The 20,537-nt window shown below is 61.4% G+C and overlaps 1 protein-coding gene across 2 annotated transcripts; it reads right to left on the reverse strand.

Moving 5' to 3' along the window:
• Window positions 1-4,058: 4,058 nt before the first annotated feature.
• Window positions 4,059-18,114, reverse strand: TCF7L1 (transcription factor 7 like 1). Of its 2 annotated transcripts, XM_041720637.2 has the most exons (12): window positions 17,815-18,114; window positions 17,676-17,736; window positions 16,657-16,787; window positions 8,337-8,420; window positions 7,700-7,832; window positions 7,259-7,361; window positions 6,908-6,991; window positions 6,327-6,470; window positions 6,094-6,253; window positions 5,313-5,420; window positions 5,134-5,194; window positions 4,059-5,066 (listed from the first exon to the last, which is right to left on the reverse strand). In XM_041720637.2, the coding sequence occupies exons 1-12, from the start codon at window positions 18,013-18,015 to the stop codon at window positions 4,654-4,656; spliced, it is 1,683 nt and encodes a 560-aa protein (XP_041576571.2). In that variant the 5' UTR covers window positions 18,016-18,114; the 3' UTR covers window positions 4,059-4,653. The 2 variants fall into 2 exon arrangements, with proteins under 2 accessions (XP_041576571.2, XP_072773878.1); XM_072917777.1 differs by having other exon boundaries at window positions 17,676-18,105.
• Between the last annotated feature and the right edge of the window lie 2,423 nt (window positions 18,115-20,537).

Below are 20,537 nucleotides of genomic sequence, written 5' to 3' on the forward strand. Positions count from 1 at the left end.
GAGGCCAAGTTCCTCTGGATTTACAACAATGCCTCTGAGAATGGAATTCTGCCCGGAATCCCGTGGATGAGGCTGGCACCAGCCCAGAGCCCGGTGGCTGGCACCAGGATCCGACACTTCTGCGGGATCAAAGAGGATAAAGAGGACCAGTGACCTCCCCTCACCTCGCTGCTGATGGAGCTGCTGGTCTGGTGTGGCAGGCACATTCTTCTTCTTCTAGCATTTTCCATAGAGCAGCAGAGAGGGAAAAAAGATAAAACAATTTCTATTTCTGCTCCTTGTTTTTCTCCTGTCCAATGTGTTTGGAGAATTGTTTACCTGGGGTGAGTGCCTGGTTGGATTCTGGTGAGGATTGTTTGAGCCTGATGGACAATCAGATCCACTTGTGGCTGGACTCTCAAAAAGAAGGTCAGGAGGTGTGAGTTAGGGTAGTTAGAAGTAAGTTTGTAGTTTAAATAGTAAATTAAACAGTATATTAATAGTATATTAATATAATTATAGTATATCCTTTAAATAGTATATTAATGTATGATAGTAATATAGTAATTATATAATTAATGTAATATATTATAGTATATCCTTTAAATGGCATATTAATGTATTATAGCATAGTTATAATAAAGAAATCATTCAGCCTTCTGAGCTGGAGTCAGACAATATCATTTCTTCCCACTGAGCTCACCTGCATTTCCAGCAGTCCAGGACCACTCATGGATTGAGGGGAGAGCCCAGGCTGGGAGGGACCCACAAGGACCACGGGGTGCAGCTCCTGGCCCAGGCCACCCCAGGAGGGTCTCAGGGGGTCTCAGGGGGTCTCGGACCACCCCAACACCTGAGCACGTTGTCACCTGAGCAGCGCTGCCCTCACCAATCCCTGCGGATTCGCTTTTTGGGGATGGCTCTTTCCGAGAGTAGCCACCGAGAGCAGGCTGGACGCACAAATCTGGCCTTAATTAACACTAATTGGGGTGTTTTAATGCGGTGTCCCAAGGTCTGGTGTCAGGATAATAAAGTCCTCACCTCCTCCGACATGTCTGCGCCCCCCATCCCGCCCCTTCCCCCCCGAGGGCTAATCTGGTCAGGATAAAGGATCAAAAGGAGAAACAATTAGCAAATGGAAGAATTTAATGATGCTAATTAAAATGTATTAAGTGTAGCCACTGCCTCTGCACCAGCTGCTTTGGCAGGAGCCCGGAGGACGCGGAGCAGCCGCCGTACCGCGGGGTAACGGGACATCTGCTGTGCCCTCCCCTCCAGCCCCCGAAAAAAAGGGGCTTGAAGAAACCTCAGTGCTCATGCTGGAGCCCCTAATTAGCTCCATCTCTGCAGGAGACCCCTGGGACCTCATTAGGCTTTTCAATTAGTGCCTGGCCAGCCGAGGAGGGGGGGCTGCACTTCAGGGCTGGGGCGGAGGTGACAGGAGCGCCCAGAAAGCGCCGGGAAAGCTCTGAGCTGGCTCCAGGTGCTCCCCACCAGCCCCTGGCCAGGAACCCCCTCATGGGGCCGTGGCCGAGGGGTCCCGGGCCAGCTGCAGAAGGTTTCTGAGCTTTTCGTGCAGCCAGGGGATGGTTTGGGCTGGATGGAATCATAAAGGTCACCTTGTTCCACCCCCTGCCATGGCAGGGACACCTTCCCCTGTCCCCAGCTGCTCCCAGCCCTGTCCAGCCTGGCCTTGGGCAGTGCCAGGGATCCAGGGGCAGCCACAGCTGCTCTGGGCACCTGTGCCAGGGCTGCCCACCCTGCCAGGAACAATTCCTAATGTCCAATCTCCCATTCATCCCTGCCCCCTGGCAGTGGGAGCCATTCCCTGTGTCCTGTCCCTCCATCCCTTGTCCCCAGCCCCTCTCCAGCTCTCCTGGATCCCCTTTAGGCACATACAGGAGCCAAACACTGCTGGGGAGTGTCCCAGGCCTCCCACATCCCAGACATTCATCTAACAGCACCTCAAACTTGTCCAAAATGGAGGAGAGGAGCCACCAGACCTTCTGGTCACATCATCCCAAATGGAAATACGCTGGATATCCAGGTTTTTGAACACAAACCCCAGAGTTTTTCCTCTTCTACAACCATGGAATGGTTTAGGTGGGAAGGGACCTTAAGGAGCACCTTGCTGCAGTGCTCTCCCTTGGTCAGACACACCTCCTGTAGAAGTGCTCCAGAGGACAAATAAAATCCAGCAGGACCCATTTTCCACAGAGAACCACTCTGAGCCCGGGATTTTTATCCAGCTGCAGGCGTGAGGGGTCTATTGATCCCGTGATCTGTTCCAGGGGGTCCAGCCAGGGCTGGAGCACCCCTGGTGTCACCTTCTCCCCCAGGAGCCGGGCTTGGTGACCGATTGCTCCTGGCAGGGATAATCCCATCCCGTCCCAGCTCCGGAGCACCACGAAAGCTTTGGAACAGATGTTCCTTTTCCGTATGGGAAAACACAGAGTCAAACAAAGGAATATTCTCCTGCTGAAGCCCAACATCTGTTTGAAGCTGTCTGGCTCTGGCTCGGGTTTAATCCTTGTGACAGGTCTCTCCATGCCTCTAATGTCCCATGAAATCCAATTCAAGGAGCTGCTTGTCCGCAGCGCGGGGTGCTCCTCACCAAAACCAGCTTCTTGGAGCAGCTTCTCTCCAAAAAGCTCTGTTTTGCCTCTTTTCGAGCCACAGCCACGCACGTTTTGGGCGACACCCTAATCCCCTCCGCCCCGGTGCTCGCACGGCCGCGCGACACGTGGCTGCTCCTCCCGAGAAGTTACTGTGCTCCACTCCAGAATTTACAGGGTTTTCTCTCTGAAAGCAAGACATTTAAATAACGTGGAGTGGAAGCATGTCCCAGATTTGGGTGTGACAACAGTAAGGATGCTCGGGGCACTCGGAGGATTTTGTGGCACCCAGCAGCCGCCTGAGCTGAGTCCCAGCTTGACTCTGGCAGCTCTGGGATGCTCCAAGCTGGCAATTCCAGCTGTCCACATGATGGTCCTGAGCTGGATAAAGTAGCCACGCTCCTGCTGGAGGCCCCACTGCTGCTTGCAAAGGCATCAGGAGCTTTCACAAGGTTTTGGAGATGGCGCTGGCCCCAGGTGTGACCCCAGGGCTCAGCCAAGGGCTCACGTAGCTGGGGCCTGGTTCAGGCGTGAGTTTTTGTAGTTCTGCCCAGCTCTGACGTGAAAATCCTCAAATCCAGGTCTCCTCTGCTGCAGATATGGATGCCAACATCTGGAAAACACAGACAGATCCTCCTCAGTCACCGTGAAGTTCCCTTTTCCCTCTACCTGCAAACAGGTGCCTGCTGCTGCTCCACTTCCTTAAAAATACTTCCCTGGTGGCTTCTCAGCACTGGAAAGGAGAAGAGAAATGTCACAACAGGAGGAAAAAGTGTCCCTGATCCCCCCAAATGCACCAAAGTCCCACCAGACCCAGCAGCTACGGGATGGCCTTACCCACCACCACGCCTGGGAACCAGGGTCCCCAAAGCACAGGTGGGGTGCAGGCAGAGCAGCCAGGTGGGCCTGGGAGACAGGAGCAGGGCAGGAAGTTCCAGAGGGGAACGGAACAGGACTGTGAACCCCTTAAATTAGCTCCAGGCAGGTGCAGCTCCAAGTCAGTCTGCAACAGAGACAAAATCGTAAGTTCCAGGGGGAAAACTGAGAGGTTTTTCCTGCTAAAACACAAGGAGTGAGAAGAGTCCTGATACACCCAAGTATTGAACTGACTGAGGACTCCAAGTGGGTTTAAAATCCATCGGGTTGGTTTTCTGCTGGTCCTTTCCCATCCCTGGTTTGGAAGAAGCAGCCCCAGAGGACCCAGTACACACCAGTACCTCCCACTCTCCAGCTTCTCGGGCACTGGTTCACCCAACCCCTCATGTCCTGGTGCCTGGATAACTCCAGCAAGCTGTCCACTGTGGGTGGACACCCCGAAATCCCCCTGAGCCCATCAGCAGAGGTGTTCAGGGGGTGCTGGAGCCCAGGAGCAGGACTGGAGCTCCGTCCCGAGGTATTTCCCAGGAAGGTGGCAGAGGAGAAGGAGCGAGCACTTCCCACACAGACCACACTCACACCGTGAGCTGCAGCTGTAGTTTTATTTCCTTTTGTGAAAAATAACAGGATTTTGAGGTGATAAAAACACAACCCCTCCCAGGGCTCAGCCCCAGACCCTGCCCGCCCCAGCACCACTGCGGGCAGGAGCAGCACTGACGAAGCGGCATCCCCGGGGCAGGAGCAGCTCCCTGCGAGGATGGAGCTGGGGATGGGAGCAGGATTTTGGGAGCAGCTGGAGGCGTTCCTGCTCCTGGATCCGGGATGGAGCGCCAGTTCCAGTCAACACCTGCCGTGTTTGGTGCGGGTTTCATCCCTGTGCCCCACGGCAGCGACGGGCACTCAGCTCATCCCACAGAGATCCCCATCGTCGGCAGCTTGCGGAGGGTCTATTCCATTATTTTTTTTCCTTTTTTTTTTCCTTTTTTTTTAATAAAAACAGTCTTTAGGTTGACTGCTGGCAGCAGCTCTGAGCAGAAACCCCTTTCCTCCAGAGTCTGCTTCCAAAGAGTTCAGAAAGGGTCAAATATTGACCAATAATGGTTTTGGCTGCGTTTGAATCTTGATTGTGGCTTCTGCAATGTACAGCGGGGCGGGGCGGGGGCTGGGGACGGAGGCTCGTCCCTCAGTCGGCGGGTTTGGTGACCAGGGACAGCGGCTGCGTCTGCAGCGCGGGCGGCACGGAGCCGGGCGGGGAGGCCAGCAGGGCCGCGGGGCTCGCCGAGGCGAAGGGCACGGCTCTGGAGAGCAGCGAGGGCGGGCTGCCGAGGCCGCAGGAGGAGGAGGAGGAGGAGGAGGAAGAGGAGGCTTTGCTGGCGAGGACGGCGAGCTGAGCCCGGGCCTCGGGCTTGGTGGTGAGCGAGAGCGGCTGGGCCTGCTCCGAGTGCGTGGCGGCCGGCGCGGCCGGCGAGGCCAGCGCGGCCGACGGCGTGGCCGGCGAGTCCAGCATGCTGCCGTGGGACGAGGCCGGGCTGGCGCACGGCTTCTCGGCCGGCAGGTAGGGCACGCACGGCTTCTTGCTCCTGGAGGGCAGGGAGCCTGCGGGGACAGGCGCGGCGTGAGCGCCGGGGCGCGGCGCTGGGGCGGGCGCGGCGCGGGTACTCACCGTCCGTGTCCTGGCTCTGCTGCTGTGCCAGCTTCTCGCGCTTCCGCTTCTTCTTCTTGCCCTGCAAAACGGGATGTCAGCTCCTCCCGACACCCACGGCCCCTCCACAGCGGGGGCACAGCGCCCACGGGGCTCGGCAAGTGCCCCACGGCCCCGAGCGCAGCCAGGGCCACACGTACGTAGTTGTCCCGCGCCGACCAGGTCGGGTAGAGCTGCGAGTGCAGCTGCCGCTCCTTCCGCGCCAGCTCGTAGTACTTGGCCTGTTCCTCCCGCGACAGCGAGTGCCACTGCGGGGAGAGCACGCTGGAGAGCCCAGAGCCAGGCTGGAGAGCCCAGAGCCAGGCTGGGAACCCCAGAGCCACTCTAGGAACCCCCAGAGCCAGGCTGGGAACCCCCAGAGCCAGACTGGGAACCCCCAGAGCCAGACTGGGAACCCCCAGAGCCACTCTAGGAACCTCAGAGCCACTCGAGGAACCCCAGAGCCACTCGAGGAACCCCAGAGCCACTCTAGGAACCCCAGAGCCAGGCTGGGAACCCCCAGAGCCAGACTGGGAACCCCCAGAGCCACTCTAGGAACCTCAGAGCCACTCGAGGAACCCCAGAGCCACTCTAGGAACCCCAGAGCCAGGCTGGGAACCCCCAGAGCCACTGTGGAGACCCCACAGCCACTCTGGAGATCCCCAGATCCATGCTGGAGGCTCCAGATCCACACTAGAGACCCCAAATGCTCACCAGAAACACCGAGTACGTGCTAGAATGCCCAGGGAGGCAGCTGGAATCCCAGAATCCACACTGCTGACCCCGAGCACCTCCTGCCCAGGGCTGCAGAGCTCCATCCCACCCCATCCCGGTCACCAGCAGCTGCCTGGGGCTCCCCGGGCTGGCAGAGCCCCAGCTGTGGGTCTGACCCACGGGGAGAAGGGCAGCCAGGGGCTCTGAGGGGTCCCTGTGGGGCCGTACCCGCCGGCCCAGGATCTGGTTGATGGCCGCGCTCTCCTTCAGCGTGCACTCGGCCACCACCTTGGCCCTCATCTCCTTCATGTACAGCATGAAGGCATTGAGAGGCTTCTTGATGTGGGGCTTCTTCTCCTCCTCCTTCTTCACTGCCGCGGGGGATTTCCTGCAAGGAGCGGGACAGGGCTCAGGACCCCCCCCAGGAGCAGCCCCCGGCCCCACGGCCCGGCCCCACTCACGAGCTGCCTCCGGGGCTGGAGCTGGGCTGGGAGGGCTCCTGCTTGACGATGGGCGAGACGATGGTGGGGTGCGGGATGCCCGAGGGGTGCAGCCCGTGCGCGGGCGGCGGGACCATGTGCGGGGAGAAGCGGCTGGACATCAAACTGCAGCGGGGGGACACGAGAGCGGGGCAGCTCAGCAGGCAGCCAGTGACCCCCCGAGAACCTCCTGGGCTGAGAGACCACCGCCTCAGCCCAGGTGAGCTGGAAACCCTGGGAACACACCAGAACCCCCAGTGCACGCCCCGAAACCATGCCGGAGCCCCAATCCTCCCTATAACCCCAAATCCACGCTGGACACCCTGAGTCCACCTGAACGCCCCCAGATCCCATCCCAGCCCTGAGATGGTGGCACTGATCCAGCCCCACGATGGGATGTGGATGTGCTGCTCCTCCACACCCTCCGGGGCATTTTCAGCTGAGGAGACCACCCCCATCTCCTGGGACCGCTCTGTGCCTATGCTCTGTGTGCAGCCAAGTGTCCCACAGCCAGTGCCAGCTGCAGTGGGGCCCTGAGGGTCCCTCCCTGTCCCAAAACCCACCTGGACATGGAGGCATTCATGGCCAGGGCGGGATACGGGTGCCGGAAGCCACCAGCAGGAATGGAGTACACGGGCTGTCCTTGCCTAGAAAAACACGAGTTTCAGGGGGAAGAAAGATCCCTCTCCACTTCATGGCCACCCTGGGACTGGTTTCCAACTGTAAGACTCCCAGATTTTCCAGCAGTAGGGAGTCCCTCCCTTCCCACCCCGCCAGGAGCCCGCAGCATCCTGCTGAGCCTGCAGGAGAAGTGGATAGAGCAGGAGGAGCAGGAGGAGGAGGAGGAGGGTCTCAGTGAGCAGTGGGGCTCCCAGGACCCCCAGGACCCTGTGGCAGGGTCAGCCCGTCCTTACTGTGGCACGAGCCAGCCCAGCGGGTGCGGCAGCTGCCCCACGGCTCCTGGTGACAGCGGGTAGTAGGGGGGCAGCTCGGGGGGGTGCGGCGGCCGTGGGATCCCTGCAGGGGGAGAGGAGCGAGGAGCGGGGTCACAGCAGGGCTACAGCACCTCGGAGCCCCCCGTGCCCTCCAGCAGCTTTCCCTTGAGCCCCCCATCTCCCTCTGAGCACCCCATATCCCCCCTCTGAGCTCCCCATCTCCCTCTGAGCACCCCATATCCCCCCTCTGAGCACCCCATATCCCCCCTCTGAGCACCCCATATCCCCCCTCTGAGCACCCATCACGCCTCTCTGAGCCCCCCATCTCCCTCAGCACCCATCACCCAGGCTGGGCAGAGCTGCAGCACCCAGCCTGGGAGCATCCCCAGGCCCCACAAGCCGCTCCCCAGCCCTGCTCACCCGTCTTGGGGTCGATGTCGGGCGAGAGGTGGCCGGGCGGCGATCCCGGCGGGAAGGGCTCGCTGCTGTAGGTGATGAGCGGCGTCAGCGGGTGCATGTGGTGGGCGTGCTGCACCACCGGGACCTTGTTGGACTGCGGGGAGAGCGCGGGGCAGGGCTCAGGGGGCAGCCCTTTGCTCCTGGGGATCCCTGCCCAGCCCCAGCCGCTCCCAAAGCACCCGGCCGCAGGACTGGGGTGCAGGGAACCCGGCACTGGGGGCACTGGGGGCACTGGGAACCCAGCACTGGGGGCACTGGGAACCCGGCACTGGGGGCACTGGGGGCACTGGGGGCACTGGGGCGCTGGGAACCCGGCACTGGGGGCACTGGGAACCCGGCACTGGGGGCACTGGGGGCACTGGGGGCACTGGGAACCCGGCACTGGGGGCACTGGGGCACTGGGAACCCGGCACTGGGGGCACTGGGAACCCGGCACTGGGGGCACTGGGGGCACTGGGGGCGCTGGGGGCACTGGGGGCGCTGGGAACCCGGCACTGGGGGCACTGGGGGCACTGGGAACCTGGCACTGGGGCACTGGGGGCGCTGGGGGCACTGGGGCGCTGGGAACCCGGCACCCCGCGGCTGGCGCTGCTCTCACCAGGTGGGCGGGCGAGGGCGAGCGGCTGTCCTTCAGCGTGGCCCCGGCCGGCACGTCCAGCAGCGGCCACTTCATCTGCAGGTACTGTGGGAGGGACGGCACGCTGCCCTCCAGGAACTCCAGACACCCCAGCCCCAAAAAAACCCTGCCCCAGTCCTGGAACATCCCCCCCCAGCCCCCAAAATCACCCCAGCCCTGGCCTCAAACACCCTCTGACCCCAGAACATCCCCAGCCCCAAAGCGCCTCCAACCTCACAACATCCCGATCAGCCCCAAAACATTCCTACAGCCCTCCAAAAAAACCCCATCCCCAAAAGATTCCCCTGCCCCAAAACTTCCCCCCAATTCCAAAATATTCCCTAGCTCTGAAACAACCCTCTGGCCCCAAAATATCCCAGCTGAGGACACCCCAACCCACGGGCGGGTGGCAAAGAGGTTTTGGGGGCTTTTCTCCCTTTCTGGGTTAACATCCTGCTGTGAGGCTGGGGTGTCTCCTTGGCACCCCCAAAGAAAGGGGCTTTGTGCAGCGTTTGGGGGGACAGAGGCACTTCCCAAAGACAGCAGCAGGGAGGGAGGGAGGGAGGGTCCCTGGAGATGCCAGGGCTGGAGAATGTGGGAATGTGGCAGGAGCAGCTGCCTGCAGGAATTTCCCCAAACACAAACCTTGCTGAGCTGAGGCAGCTGGAAGGAAAACCCAGGATGAGTTTGGGGGAGCGTTAACCCTTACAGGGCTGGGGAGGGGGGTTCCTTCTGTCACCCCCAAAGTGTCCCGTGTGCCCCTCTGGCTGTCCCCTGTCTCCTGCATGCCCCTCTGCGCCTCCAGTATCCCCCTCTCCATCCCCAGTATCTCCACCTGCATTTCTGACACCCTGTCCCTGCGTTCCCAGCACCTTCAGTCTCCTCCCTGCGCCTCCAGGAGCCCTCCATCGCCAGGACCCCCCAGCACAGCACAGTCCCGAGGCTGATGAGGATTTCTCATCATCCTCCCATGCTTTGGGCACTGCCGGGACAATGCCACGGGTGCCAGGGCCGGATCCAAGCTCGCTGTCCCCCAAGCTCAATGTCACCCAAGTTCACTGTCCCCCAAGCTCACTGTCCCCCAGGTTCACTGTCACCCCAAGCTCACTGTCCCCCAAGCTCACTGTCCCCCGTGGGCTCCTGTCCCCCAGCGCTCTCTGGCACGAAGGATGAGGTTCCCCAAAGGAACCCCCACCTGTCCCAGCCGAGCCCCCCGGTGCTCCCCACCCGTGATCATGTCCAGGACAGGGCAGGAGGTGCCCCCACGCCAGGGGGACCCACAGCCCCAGCCCCCTCCGGTCACAAAGGGCCTTTCTGGGCTGCTCTGTAAGCGGAGAAGGCGCCAAGGGACGGGGACAGGCGGCAGGGGGACGGCAGCGGGGGCAGGTTGGGGGGATAAAAGGCTGATTCTCATTTCGGGAGCCTGGGGAAGGGAAAGGGGAAGGGAGGGGGAGGAAGAGGGGGGGACTCTTTCAAAATATACAAAGCGGGGGGAGCTTGTGAATGGTTCGGTGCTGATGTGGAAAAATGAGCCCCCCTCCCCTCCTCTTCCTCCCCATCCCTTGGCTCCAGCGGGGACACAGCCCCCACTGTCCCCCCACGTGGGGATCCGAGCTGTGAAACAGCAGCAACAGAAAAAAAAGAGGAAAATAGTAGAAAATCGGTCACATTCCAGAGAGATTAGAGCCAGTCCTGGGTCCTTGTTACCAGCCAATTAAAACCAGGGATAACCCCTTCCCTGCTGGAGCCCATCCCCCCGGGAGCCCCCAGACCCCGCAGAGAAGGGGCCGGGGATCCCCTGGGGGATCCCCTGATGTCCAACTGGGGGGCTCAGCGGGGCATTTCCATCCTCCTCTGCACGGCCATCAACCCAGCTGGGCTCATTTCCCTGGGAAGGGGCCAAAGCCCCTGCCCGGGGCCGGCTGGGGCCGTGGGTCCCGTGTGGCACGTCCTGCGTGTCCCAGGAGTGCCAGTCCCGGTGTGCCACATCCTGGTGCCACATCCTGGGATTGTACAGCCCAGGGCTGCACGTCCTGGCAGTTCCACGTGCTGACATCCGTGTCCCAGGGCAGTCTGTCACCGTGTCCTGTGTCCCAGGGCAGTCTGTCACCGTGTCCTGTGTCCCAGGGCGATTTGTCACTGTGTCCTGTGTCCCAGCGCGGTCTGTCACCATGTCCTGTGTCCCAGCGTGGTTTGTCACCATGTCCCAGCACGGTTTGTCACAGGAGCCCCCATAGAGAAGATCCAGGTGATCCACAGCGCTTCATCCCATCCCCAAACCCCCAGATGAGCTGGAGGCACCCAGGAAGATTCTCACAGGCATCCACCCTTTGTCCCAGGACGGGAGACAGGGAATGGCTGCCCACCCTCATGCCAATCCCTTTTCCAGCCCCAATTCCCAGGGCTTGCAAAGTCCCCTGAGACCCTCCAGAGACCCCCAGATTCCCAGCCTGCTCACACAGCTGCAGGATAACCAACAGCCCTTCCCCCTCCTGCCTCTGCTCCCTTTTCCCCTAAAATTCATCCCAAAATCATGCCAGGTGAGACAGGGCAGGCCAAGCATTAGGGCAGAAAATGGGGGTTTGTAGGATGTTTAACAGAGACCCCCAAAATCTTTGTCCAGGTGTGGCCACTGCAGCCCCAGGGCATCCCAAGATCCAGCTTTGAGCAGCGTCACCCCCTTGTTTGGGAAAAAAACACCCAAATTCGGCTCCAGAAGGGACAGGGAATGGGATTTTTGAGAGAAAGAGGGATTCTGGGCTCAATGCATCATACAGTTCCTTAAAACTTTGTGCTTGGGCATAAGAAGTTGGGAAAAAACCCAAATCTGCCCTGGCAGAAGGGTCTGGGGCTGCACCCAGGGATGCTGCAGACGGGGATGGCACCAACTGGGATTGGGGAAACCCCAAACCAGGAAAAAAGGGAATGGAGAGGGGGTAAAAGAAGAGGGGAAAGTAGGGAGCTGGCCCCTCGCCCTCCTGAGGCAGGATGGGGTGTCCTTCACACCCCAACAAATCACCCCAATGCCAAAAGTCAGGGAGAAAAGCCAGGAGCATCCCGGCCCCACAGAGCCTGTCCCGCAGCGCAGCTGCTGCATTCCGCTTCCCTGGGATAACTGGGAAGGGAGAAATCCCAATTACAGCTGGATTTACAGCCCAGGCAAGGAGACATAAATCTCTCCCCCACCCCCGCCATCCATCCGCTTCCCAGCCAAATAATCTCCTCCAGATGTTGCCCATGAACACCAGGATGACAAATTCCAGCCAGGAGACTTTTTGGGGAGGGGGTCTCCTGCATACCCCCATCCCAGGGAGAACCCCAAAAATTCCTCATAAGAGTTATTTTCCATTTTCCCATCAGGATTTCGGGTTTCTACAGGGGGTGATGCAGGAGACATTACCACGGTCCCTTTTGGCATTTTTGGGATGACACAGGGCAGGCAGAGGGTGTCACAGGTGGGGACAAGGATTTTGGGGAGGGAATGAGGGTTTGTGACACCCTAACAAGAGATATTTGTCATTCCCATAACACAGCCACAGATACCAGGTGGGAAATGCCAACGGGGCTGGGATGGGAAGGTGGGAAAAGTGGCTGGGAGATGAAAAATAAGTTAAAAAACCCTCAATTTGGGATGAGCTCGGAGAGGTGGCACTTGTGCGAGCTGATCTCCACCCACAGATGCCGCGTCCTCACCTTGGGGACAGCGGTGGCATCACCGAGGAGCTGGGTCCAGATGTGCAGAGGAAGGTGGGATGGGAGGGGTGGGATGGGAGGGGTGAGGCTGGAGCGCTGCCAGTGGGGACAGCAGCGGGGACAGCCCAGAGTGGCCCTGGGGACAGCCCCGAGTGGCCCTGGGGACAGCCCCGAGTGGCCACTGAGCTGCCCCACGCTGGGGGCCCCGAGCATCCCGAGCTCCCCCCATGGAGGACCCCCGCTCCCACCCCCTCCTCCCTGTTCCCGAATCCTGCTGCTGGCCCGGCTTTTGTCTGCAGCTCCCGGGTCTCAATGGATGCATTCACGTCCTGCATCCACACGGGATCCACCACCAGATCCCAGAGCATCCTCGGGCCGGGGCTGGCACAGCCAGCTCCCCGCGCTGCCCCTGCCCTGAGCAGCAGCCCCGGGATCCCCAGGGATCCCCAGGCTGAAATCCTTGCCAAAAAACACGGGAAAGAGGCACAGCGGGAAGGGGCACCCCAGCCAACCTTCCCACACCCCATCCCCACGGAACACAACACAGCCCGAGCCTTCTTCCCTTATCCCTCCTCTTCCTCCATCCAGGATGCACCGGGCACTTCCCCCCGGGTTCCTCTTCCCTCCCAGCGACTTCAAGGAAGGAAAACTAATGAAAAGCAGCTGCTGGGAATTCCAGAAGGATGATGAATGCGCCTCAGTCCCGGAACAATCCCAGGGCTGAGCAGAGGCGCCCCGAGCACTTACTTCATCGCTTTAATTTGGGAATCGTGTTAGAAAAGGAGGGAGGAGGGAGATTTGGGGGGTGGGGGGGAGTGGAAACCTCCCGTAGGTCTACAAACTCCGCCCGCAGGGTAATTAGCCGAAGAGCATAATTAAGGAGCGGGGATAAAGGGGCCATTGTGTGCGGCAGCTCTGCAGAGCAGGCGGGAGAGGCTGGAGCAGGGAAACTGAGGCACGGGGAGGGCTCAGGGCCGGGAAGGACCGGAGCAGCCCAGCAGCTGCGCACAGCAACACGGACAAGCCAAAAAGTGTGAAAAAACAGGGATTTTCCTTCATATTTACCAGGCGGGGAAGGAAGGCGGCACTGATGGAGGGCAAATCCCAAATAAACCAGAAAATCCCAAGTTAGTGCAGGAGGAAGGAGGAGCTGCGGTGGTCCGAGGATGCCGAGCATCGAGCGAGCCCCCACGCTGGAAAAATCCCCCCATTCCAACACCTCCATCCGCATCCCAGTGCCAAAAACCCTCCACGCGCTGCCAGAACCGCCAGCAAGACCCGCCCGGTTTTTGGAGCAACCCTTTTTCCTGCCAAAACTCCGTATTTTAATCATTTTCCTTGGCAGCAACGCAGTTTAGGATCTATTTTCTTTAGGAGACAGATACAGCTCTGTATCCTCGGGAATTCATTGCAGGAGTGGCGCAAAAAAAGCCGGAATAAGCCCAGGTTATGGATTTTTCCCTCATTTATTTTGGGATCGCAAGCCTGCCGAGGCGCATTAATTACACCGAGGTGCATTAATTACACCGGCATGGCGTCGGGGAGAGCTGTTTGGATGGAATTCCACGCCTGAGGAAGGTTTGGATTTATTTAAATCCTCGCCTCCAGACTCGAATTCCTGGGGTTAAACTGGTTTTTTTGGGAATAATGCCAATCCTGTGCGTGGTCTCGGCTCCGCTGCTCCGGCAGTGCCGTGCCTGGTTCCCGTCCACTTCCCAAGCAGGAGAAAGATGCTGGGATGAGATTTCACCCTGGTATGGATCCGTCTCACTCTGGGTTTGGGGTAAAACCCATCAACTCCACGCGATCCCGATGGAATGGATCCGGCATCATGGCAATAGGGATTTGCATCCATCCAGCTCACGCACATCCAGAGTATTTCCCTTCCATCCACCTTGGAGACCTTTGTGCTGTTGGGAATGATCCCAAGGAGCCAAACACAGCCTGACAGGTCCCCAGTTCCTGATTCCCCATGAGGAAGACCAGGCAGAAACGCTGCTCCAAACAATGCCATTGTTAAATTCCAACAAATTCCTTCACCATCGGAGCAGAGCCCCAGAAATACTCCCTGGACAGAAATTGCCAGGAAAGTGATACTTTCTTGGGGACCACGGACACTTCCCAAATCCAGGATCCCATTTGGAAATAACCCAGGGGCCAAGTGAATTCACACAGATTGAAGATCAGGAGATCCATGCGTTGGTGCTCGGTGGGTTGGCAGAGGGATGGGACTTCTCCTGGTTTGGAGTGTGGAAAGGCACTGTGTAACCAGATTCCTAAATATTTCCCAGATTTCTACAGATATCCCAGATTTCTAAAGGCTTTGGAGTGGAGAAATGCAGAAGCACTGCCTTCCTGCCCGTTATTCCAAAACAAAGTCCTCCAGCTGTTTGGCTGTCAGATCAGTCCTGGTACCCGCAGACTCATCCATCCCCAGGATCCACCACCTTCCCGGCCACCTCCTCGGAGCACCTCCTGGCCTGCAGATTGTCTGGGGTTTGGCTTTCTTCTCCCAAAACCTTTCTTCTCCCTGCGGTTCAATCCACAGCACCTGGCTGCGAAATCCGAGGCTGGATGCCACGGCCACCGGGATGGCTGGATCCTGAATTTCAGCTTGCTTCCTCCAATGCCGGGGCAAAAAACCCGAAGGAAACAAGACAAAGACGGTTCCCAAGGCAGCCTCCTGCCACCCCGGAGTTCCACGTGTCCGGGCTCATCCCGGGATGAGGGTTTGGTGCCCTGGGGCCGTGCTGGATCCAGGCGGGACTGGGAGGCTGTGCCCGGATGGATCCGGGAGGGGATCGGGGTGCTGCCTCCAGCTCGCTCGGGTACGGGATCGAGGATTCCGCTCCCGGAAGGCTCCAGTAGGGATTGAGGAGGCTGAGTCTGCGTGGATCCCGTGGCAGATCCAGGATGCTGTGCCCAGACGGATTCCATACAGGACCAGGGATGCCTGGATGGAGCAGGAACAGGAGCAGTGATGCTGAGCCAGGCCAGAGCCAAGAGGAGATGGAGCACGTTGTGCCAGCAGGATCTGGTGTGGGATTGAGGGTGCTGCACCGCATCGAGGGCGCTGTGCCCGGCTGGACCCAGAGCAGGACCAAGGATGCTCCGTCCGGCTGTTTTCTGTTTGATTGAGGATGTTGAGCCTTGCAGGACCTGGTACAGGACCAGGGATGCTGTGCCCAGATGGATCCAATATGGGATCGGGGACACTGTGCCCACCCCTGGCCACGATGGCATCTTGGGATCTGGGGGATCCCTGTGGCCGTGGGAGCTCAGGGAAGGGGGTTGGTGGTGGGCGCAGAGCTCAGCTGTGTGCTGTGTGCTCTCCGTGCTTGAGTGGGATCCGGCAGCATCACAAAACTCACCCAGCAGCATCCCAGCTCCCCCACACACACCCCGCGCTAACTGGAGGCCCCATTCCGCCGGAATTCAGCCCAAATCCATTCTTTCCCAACCCCAGTCATCCCTCTCAAACATCCGGGAGGCGACACCAGCTCCAGCCCCTAATTAATCCCTTTTCTGGGATTCATTAAATCATCGTTAGTGGCCACTTGTGACGGATCCCAACCCCGATCCCTTCTCATTATCCCGGATTCCTTGCCAGTGTTTGGCATCGCGGTCAGTCGTGCTTCATCCCCAAAACCTCATAATCCCAAGAGTGACAAATTGGGAATACAGCCTTTATCCAGCCGCCGGCAAAACACCGGGATAATTAGCTTATCTGCCCTCCCCATCCCGGGATTTGCACTTCACGGCCACTCCAACCGGTTGCTTCCAGGAAAGCAAAAGTAGGAAAACCCTAAAAATACGGTAAACCCTCCAGGCCAACCAGCCGGATTCCGGGATTCCAAACCATTCCAAACGCCACAACATTGTTATCCCATATACGTTCCATGTGGGAACACAGTTCCCTATGGATCCGGAGGAATAACGCGTGGAAAAGCATCACCGGAGCGAGAAATACACCTGGAGAATCAGGAGCGAGGGGGGCTCCAGGCCAGGACTCGGTGGGCACCACTGCCCGGGGCAGCATCGCTCCCCGCAGGCTCGGGACCCCCGGAGGGCCGAGAATTCCCTCCTCCCTCGGGGGGCCGGGAATTCCTCCCTGGATGGCCCTGCAGGGAACACCTTGTGTTCCCAAAACACCTCCATACCCCTGAAATTACTTCAGGACGCTGCCCAAGAAGTTGAGTGGGACGGTTTGGGGGGGTCGAGGGGCTCCGCTGAGGGGAGGGGGTCGCTCCCCTTCTCCCACCTCCCCCCCCCCCCCCCCCCCCCCAGTTCTCGCTCAATTTGCTTAATCACTTCTCCCCCCGCGGCCAATGTTGGCCCATTAACGGCTTTAAAACCCTTTTAAATGAGAAAAGCAGCAGCTCAGGGTCAGGTTTCGGGGCGGGTCCCCCGCAGTGAAGCCCCCCAAACCCCCCACCCTCCAAAGGGGCAAAGTGAGCTAAAAATAAAGGAAATAAACCAAAAATCTTGGCCTTTTTCTTTAGCATCAGGTGGTCCCCTTCCTGCAGGATGGGGCTGTGAGGCTTAGGGGGGCCCTGAGCACCCGCAAAAAGGTGAGGAGAGGCTGGGGAGGGTCCGGGGGGGCACTTACGGTGCGGGCTCCGCCGGGGGAGAGGGCTCCATTGGCGAGGTAGGGGCTGCCCAGCTCCGGGAGCATCAGGAAGGGGTAGCCGGGATACGGGGGGCCCTTAAAGAAACCCCCATCTTGCTGTCGTCTGACCACTGGGGAGAGAAGGAGGGGGGGCGTCAGGAGGCGGCGGGGTGGGGGGCGAGCTTGGGTGCAGGGGGGGCCCGGGGATGTCCCTCTGGAGGTGCCCCCCTGGTTCTTCCGGGGGTCTCCACTTGGGGGAGGGCGCCCAAGTGATTTTGGGGGAGTCCTTGGTTCTCATGGAGGGTGGTCCCCACTTGCGGGGCGTGGGTGGGTCCCTCTGGGGGGCCCAAATCGCTTGGGGGGTCCTTGATTTTCTAGGGGTTCCCACTTGGGGGGCACCTTAGTACGTGCCCAAGTCCCTTCGGGGGTTCTTTTGGGGGCTCCCCGCAGGGGAGGGGCTCGGACAGGTCCCTCTGGGGGTGCCCTTGGTTGTTCTGGGGGTGTCCCTGCAGCGGGGGGGGGGGGGTCTCGGCTGCACGGGGGCAGCGCCGGCGGGTGGCGGGTCCCGGTGCTGGTCACCCCCCGAAAGGAGCCAGCCCCGGGGGCGTCCCAGGCCCGGCTGCTCCGTGGGGGCACCGATCCACCCGGGACCGGTTACCGGGGCCGGTTACCGGGGTGGGGGGCGGACCCTGAGGCCGGTGGGGTGGGAGAGGGGACACGGGGGGGCTCGGACATGGAGGGGGAATTGGGGGAGGGGGGCGAGGACAGCAGGGAGAGGAACAGGGCGGGCGGATACGAGGGGAGTAGGACACGGGGGGGACACAGGCGGGGGCGAGGACACGGCCGTGGGGGGACACCGGGGGGAGAACCGGAGGAGACGAGGAGCGGAGACGGGAGGGGGGGGCACACGAGGGGTCCCGCCCGCAGCCGGGGGCGGAAACAAAGAAGTTGGGAAGTGTCGGCTGCTCCCGGGGGATGCGGCGGGGAGCGGGGGGGCGCGGGGAGGGGGGGTCCGGTACCTTCTGCCAGAGAGTCCCGCGGCTTCTGGAAACTTTCCCGGGGCGGCGGGGGCCGCTCCGCCTGCGGGGAGAGGCGGTGAGCGGAGCGGGGCCGGGCGGGGGGCGCCTCCCCCCGGCTCCCCGCCGCCCCTCGCCTCACCTCGGGGCCGGGGCCGACCACCGGGCCGGGGCCCCCCCGGTTCTCGGTCTCGCTGACCAGCGAGGACTTGAGCTCGTCCAGGTCCCCGTGGGCCGAGCCGCGCCCCGCGCCCTTGTCCTGCTCCTCGCCCTCGTCCTGGAAGGCGATGAGCTCGTCGGGGGCCCCCAGGTCGTCTCCCCCCGTGGGTTCCAGCTGCGGCATCGTGGGGTCCCGCCCCGGCCCCGCCGGGCCCCGCCGCCGCCGCCACCACCGCCCGGAGGGTCGGGAATGCGCGGGGCGGCGGGGCGGGGAGGAGCCGGGATGCAAACCGACACCGGGGGCCGGGCAGGGGCTCGCACCGCCCCGCCGGGCCCGCACCGCTCCGCACCGGCCCCGCACCGGCTCCGCACCGGCCCCGCACCGGCCCCGCACCGGCCCCGCACCGGCCCCGCCGCCGGCCGCGCTGCCCACGGGGCGCCCACGGGGCACCGGTGGGTCCCGCCGCCTCCGGGGCTCCCCGCGCGTCCGGGGAGCTCCCCCGGTCCTGTCCGCGCTCTCCCCATCCCGTCCGTGCCGCCCTCATCCCGTGCGGGGCTCCCCCACCCGGCCCGGGGTGCCCCAGCTGGGGTCGCCCCGTCCCACGCGGGGTGTCACCTCCCACCCGAGCGTTCCCATCCCACCCGTGGTCCCCCCATTCCACGCGGCGTGACGCTTCTGACACATCTGAGTGTTCTCAGCTTACTGACGGTCCCCCCCATTCCGTCCGTGTCCCTCCCGGGGACCTCCTAACCCTAACCCTAACCCTAACCCTGCCCTGGTGTCCCCATCGTGCCCCGGGTGCCCCCATCCCTCCCAGGGTGTCCCGTGCCATCGGGGTGCTCCCACCCGTGCCCCCCGTCCTGTTCAGCTGCCCCCACGGTCCCGGGGTGCCCCCATCCCCGCCGGGACGCCCCTCAGTGCACCGTTCCTGCGCTGCCGGGGTGCACGTACCCCCTTTGTGTGCCCCGTGGGGCAGGGAGCCCATGTCCCACCGGGGGGACCCATCCCACCCATCCCACCCATGGGTGGCACCACGCCGGAGCGACCCCAGCCCACCCCGGCGCCCCTGTCCCTCGCTCCAGGAATGCCCAGAGGGCCGTGCCCACCCCTCCCCACGCTGGGAGCGGGGTCCTGCCCTGACGGGACCGGCCAGCGGGACAGACTCGTCCGAAAAACCTTTTTCCCCCTTTTTTTATTTTTTATTTATTTATTTTTTTTCCACAGGGTGGGCTCGTTCCCGCATGGCAGGCACTTGTGGGGCTGGTGGGGTGGCACCAAGCGGGGCTTAATCCATCACCTCCAGAGCATTGTCTCTGTCCCGTCCCACCACCCACAGCCCGACCGTGAACCCCAATCTCCAGCCCCCAAACCCCTGGGGCCACCAGACTCCACCGCCCCCCGGCAGCCCCTCGCTCCGCGCCACAAAGGTTCTTCAGTTGCTTTGCCTGAAATACTTCATGAAAAGGCTTTTGTACCATCGAAATCGCTGGTGACCCCGGTCCCCCCTGCCCAAGATTCCCAAGGAAAAGCAGGAGGCAGCTGCGGGGGGTCGTGCCGGCTGGCCCTTCCCCGCTCCCAGCCCTCCAGATGTTTTATTGCCCTGTGTTTAATTAACATTTCCAGCCACGTGCTGAATGGGGAGCTCACATCTGCCCCTTCTTCCCAGGCAGCTCCTTGTTTAGGGGCGCATGGAGTAGGGGTGTGGAAATGTCCAGGGCTCTGTGTGAGTCCCAGGATGCTAAAAATTATAAATAATTCCCTTATGCATTATTTTTGCCCCTATTTCCCGTAAACAACCTGGGATGAATCCTGAAGGCGTGAGGAGTGGGCTGGTTCCCAGCAGGGAACGTGTTGGGCGTGAATGTCCCGTGCCACCCAGCGCTCCCCTGGTGCCTCAAAACTTTGCCCTTCTATGACCTCCTAAATCATAAAAAAGGCAGCCCCGCGCTTTTGGGGTGTTTCCCACCATTTTCGTAGGTCCTACAAACACAGGACAGCTGCCCCAAAGGGTTCCATCCACCAGGAGCTGACACCCCCGGGGTTCCGGGGGCGATGGCCGGATAAATGGATGGGGGTCCGTGGGATGGAGCGGGTGAGGGGTGGGACCATCTGACCCCCCAGGACCTTCAGCCACCTCGGGACCCTCGGACACCCCAGGACCCTCCGCTGTTCCTCCAGCCGCGGTCTGGAAGTCTGGACACGCTGGGACCCCCAGGTACCCCAGGACTCTGAGGTGCCTCAGGACCCTCGGGCACCCCAGCACCCTCCATTCCCCATCTCCCACCCCACCCCACTCCCCCAGACTCATTTTTCCCCGGGAGCTGGGGACCATCCCTACCTCTGGGGACGAGCTGGGCTCTGGGAGGGCTCCTTCCCCCCACCTGACCCTCCCGGGGCACGGAGAGCTCGGCCCCGTTATTCCCCCCGTGCATGACGGTGCTCGGGGGCTCACCGGGGAGTTGCTCCCGCCGTGGCCCCGAGCCCGCGGGGAATGGGGGGGCTGAGACGCCGCAGGATTTTTGGGGGGAATTCCCCCTTCCATCTCCCCGTCCTTGCTGCTCTCCCAACTTTAGGGAGCCCCCGAGTGTGGAGGAAGGCTCGGGGGGGAGAAAGGGGGCCCGAGCGGCGCTTCCCCAGGCGGTGCCGGCCGGGTGTCGGCAGCGGGGGGACAATGAGCCGCTAATGTCCCATTAACACCTCCTGGG

This window comes from Taeniopygia guttata, chromosome 22 (genome assembly GCF_048771995.1).
Source record: "Taeniopygia guttata chromosome 22, bTaeGut7.mat, whole genome shotgun sequence".
In the NCBI taxonomy this organism is placed as follows: domain Eukaryota; kingdom Metazoa; phylum Chordata; class Aves; order Passeriformes; family Estrildidae; genus Taeniopygia; species Taeniopygia guttata.

What these genes read in the sequence shown, in the direction of transcription:
- TCF7L1 (XM_072917777.1), bottom strand. Translation starts at nt 18,015, where the DNA reads ATGCCGCAGCTGGAACCCACGGGGGGAGACGACCTGGGGGCCCCCGAC. An exon ending in CTGGGCTGGCTCGTGCCACA is followed by an intron (nt 6,992 to 7,258) that starts GTAAGGACGGGC and finishes GTGTTTTTCTAG; the next exon opens with GCAAGGACAGCCCGTGTACT. An exon ending in ACCAGATCCTGGGCCGGCGG is followed by an intron (nt 5,421 to 6,093) that starts GTACGGCCCCAC and finishes CTCTCCCCGCAG; the next exon opens with TGGCACTCGCTGTCGCGGGA.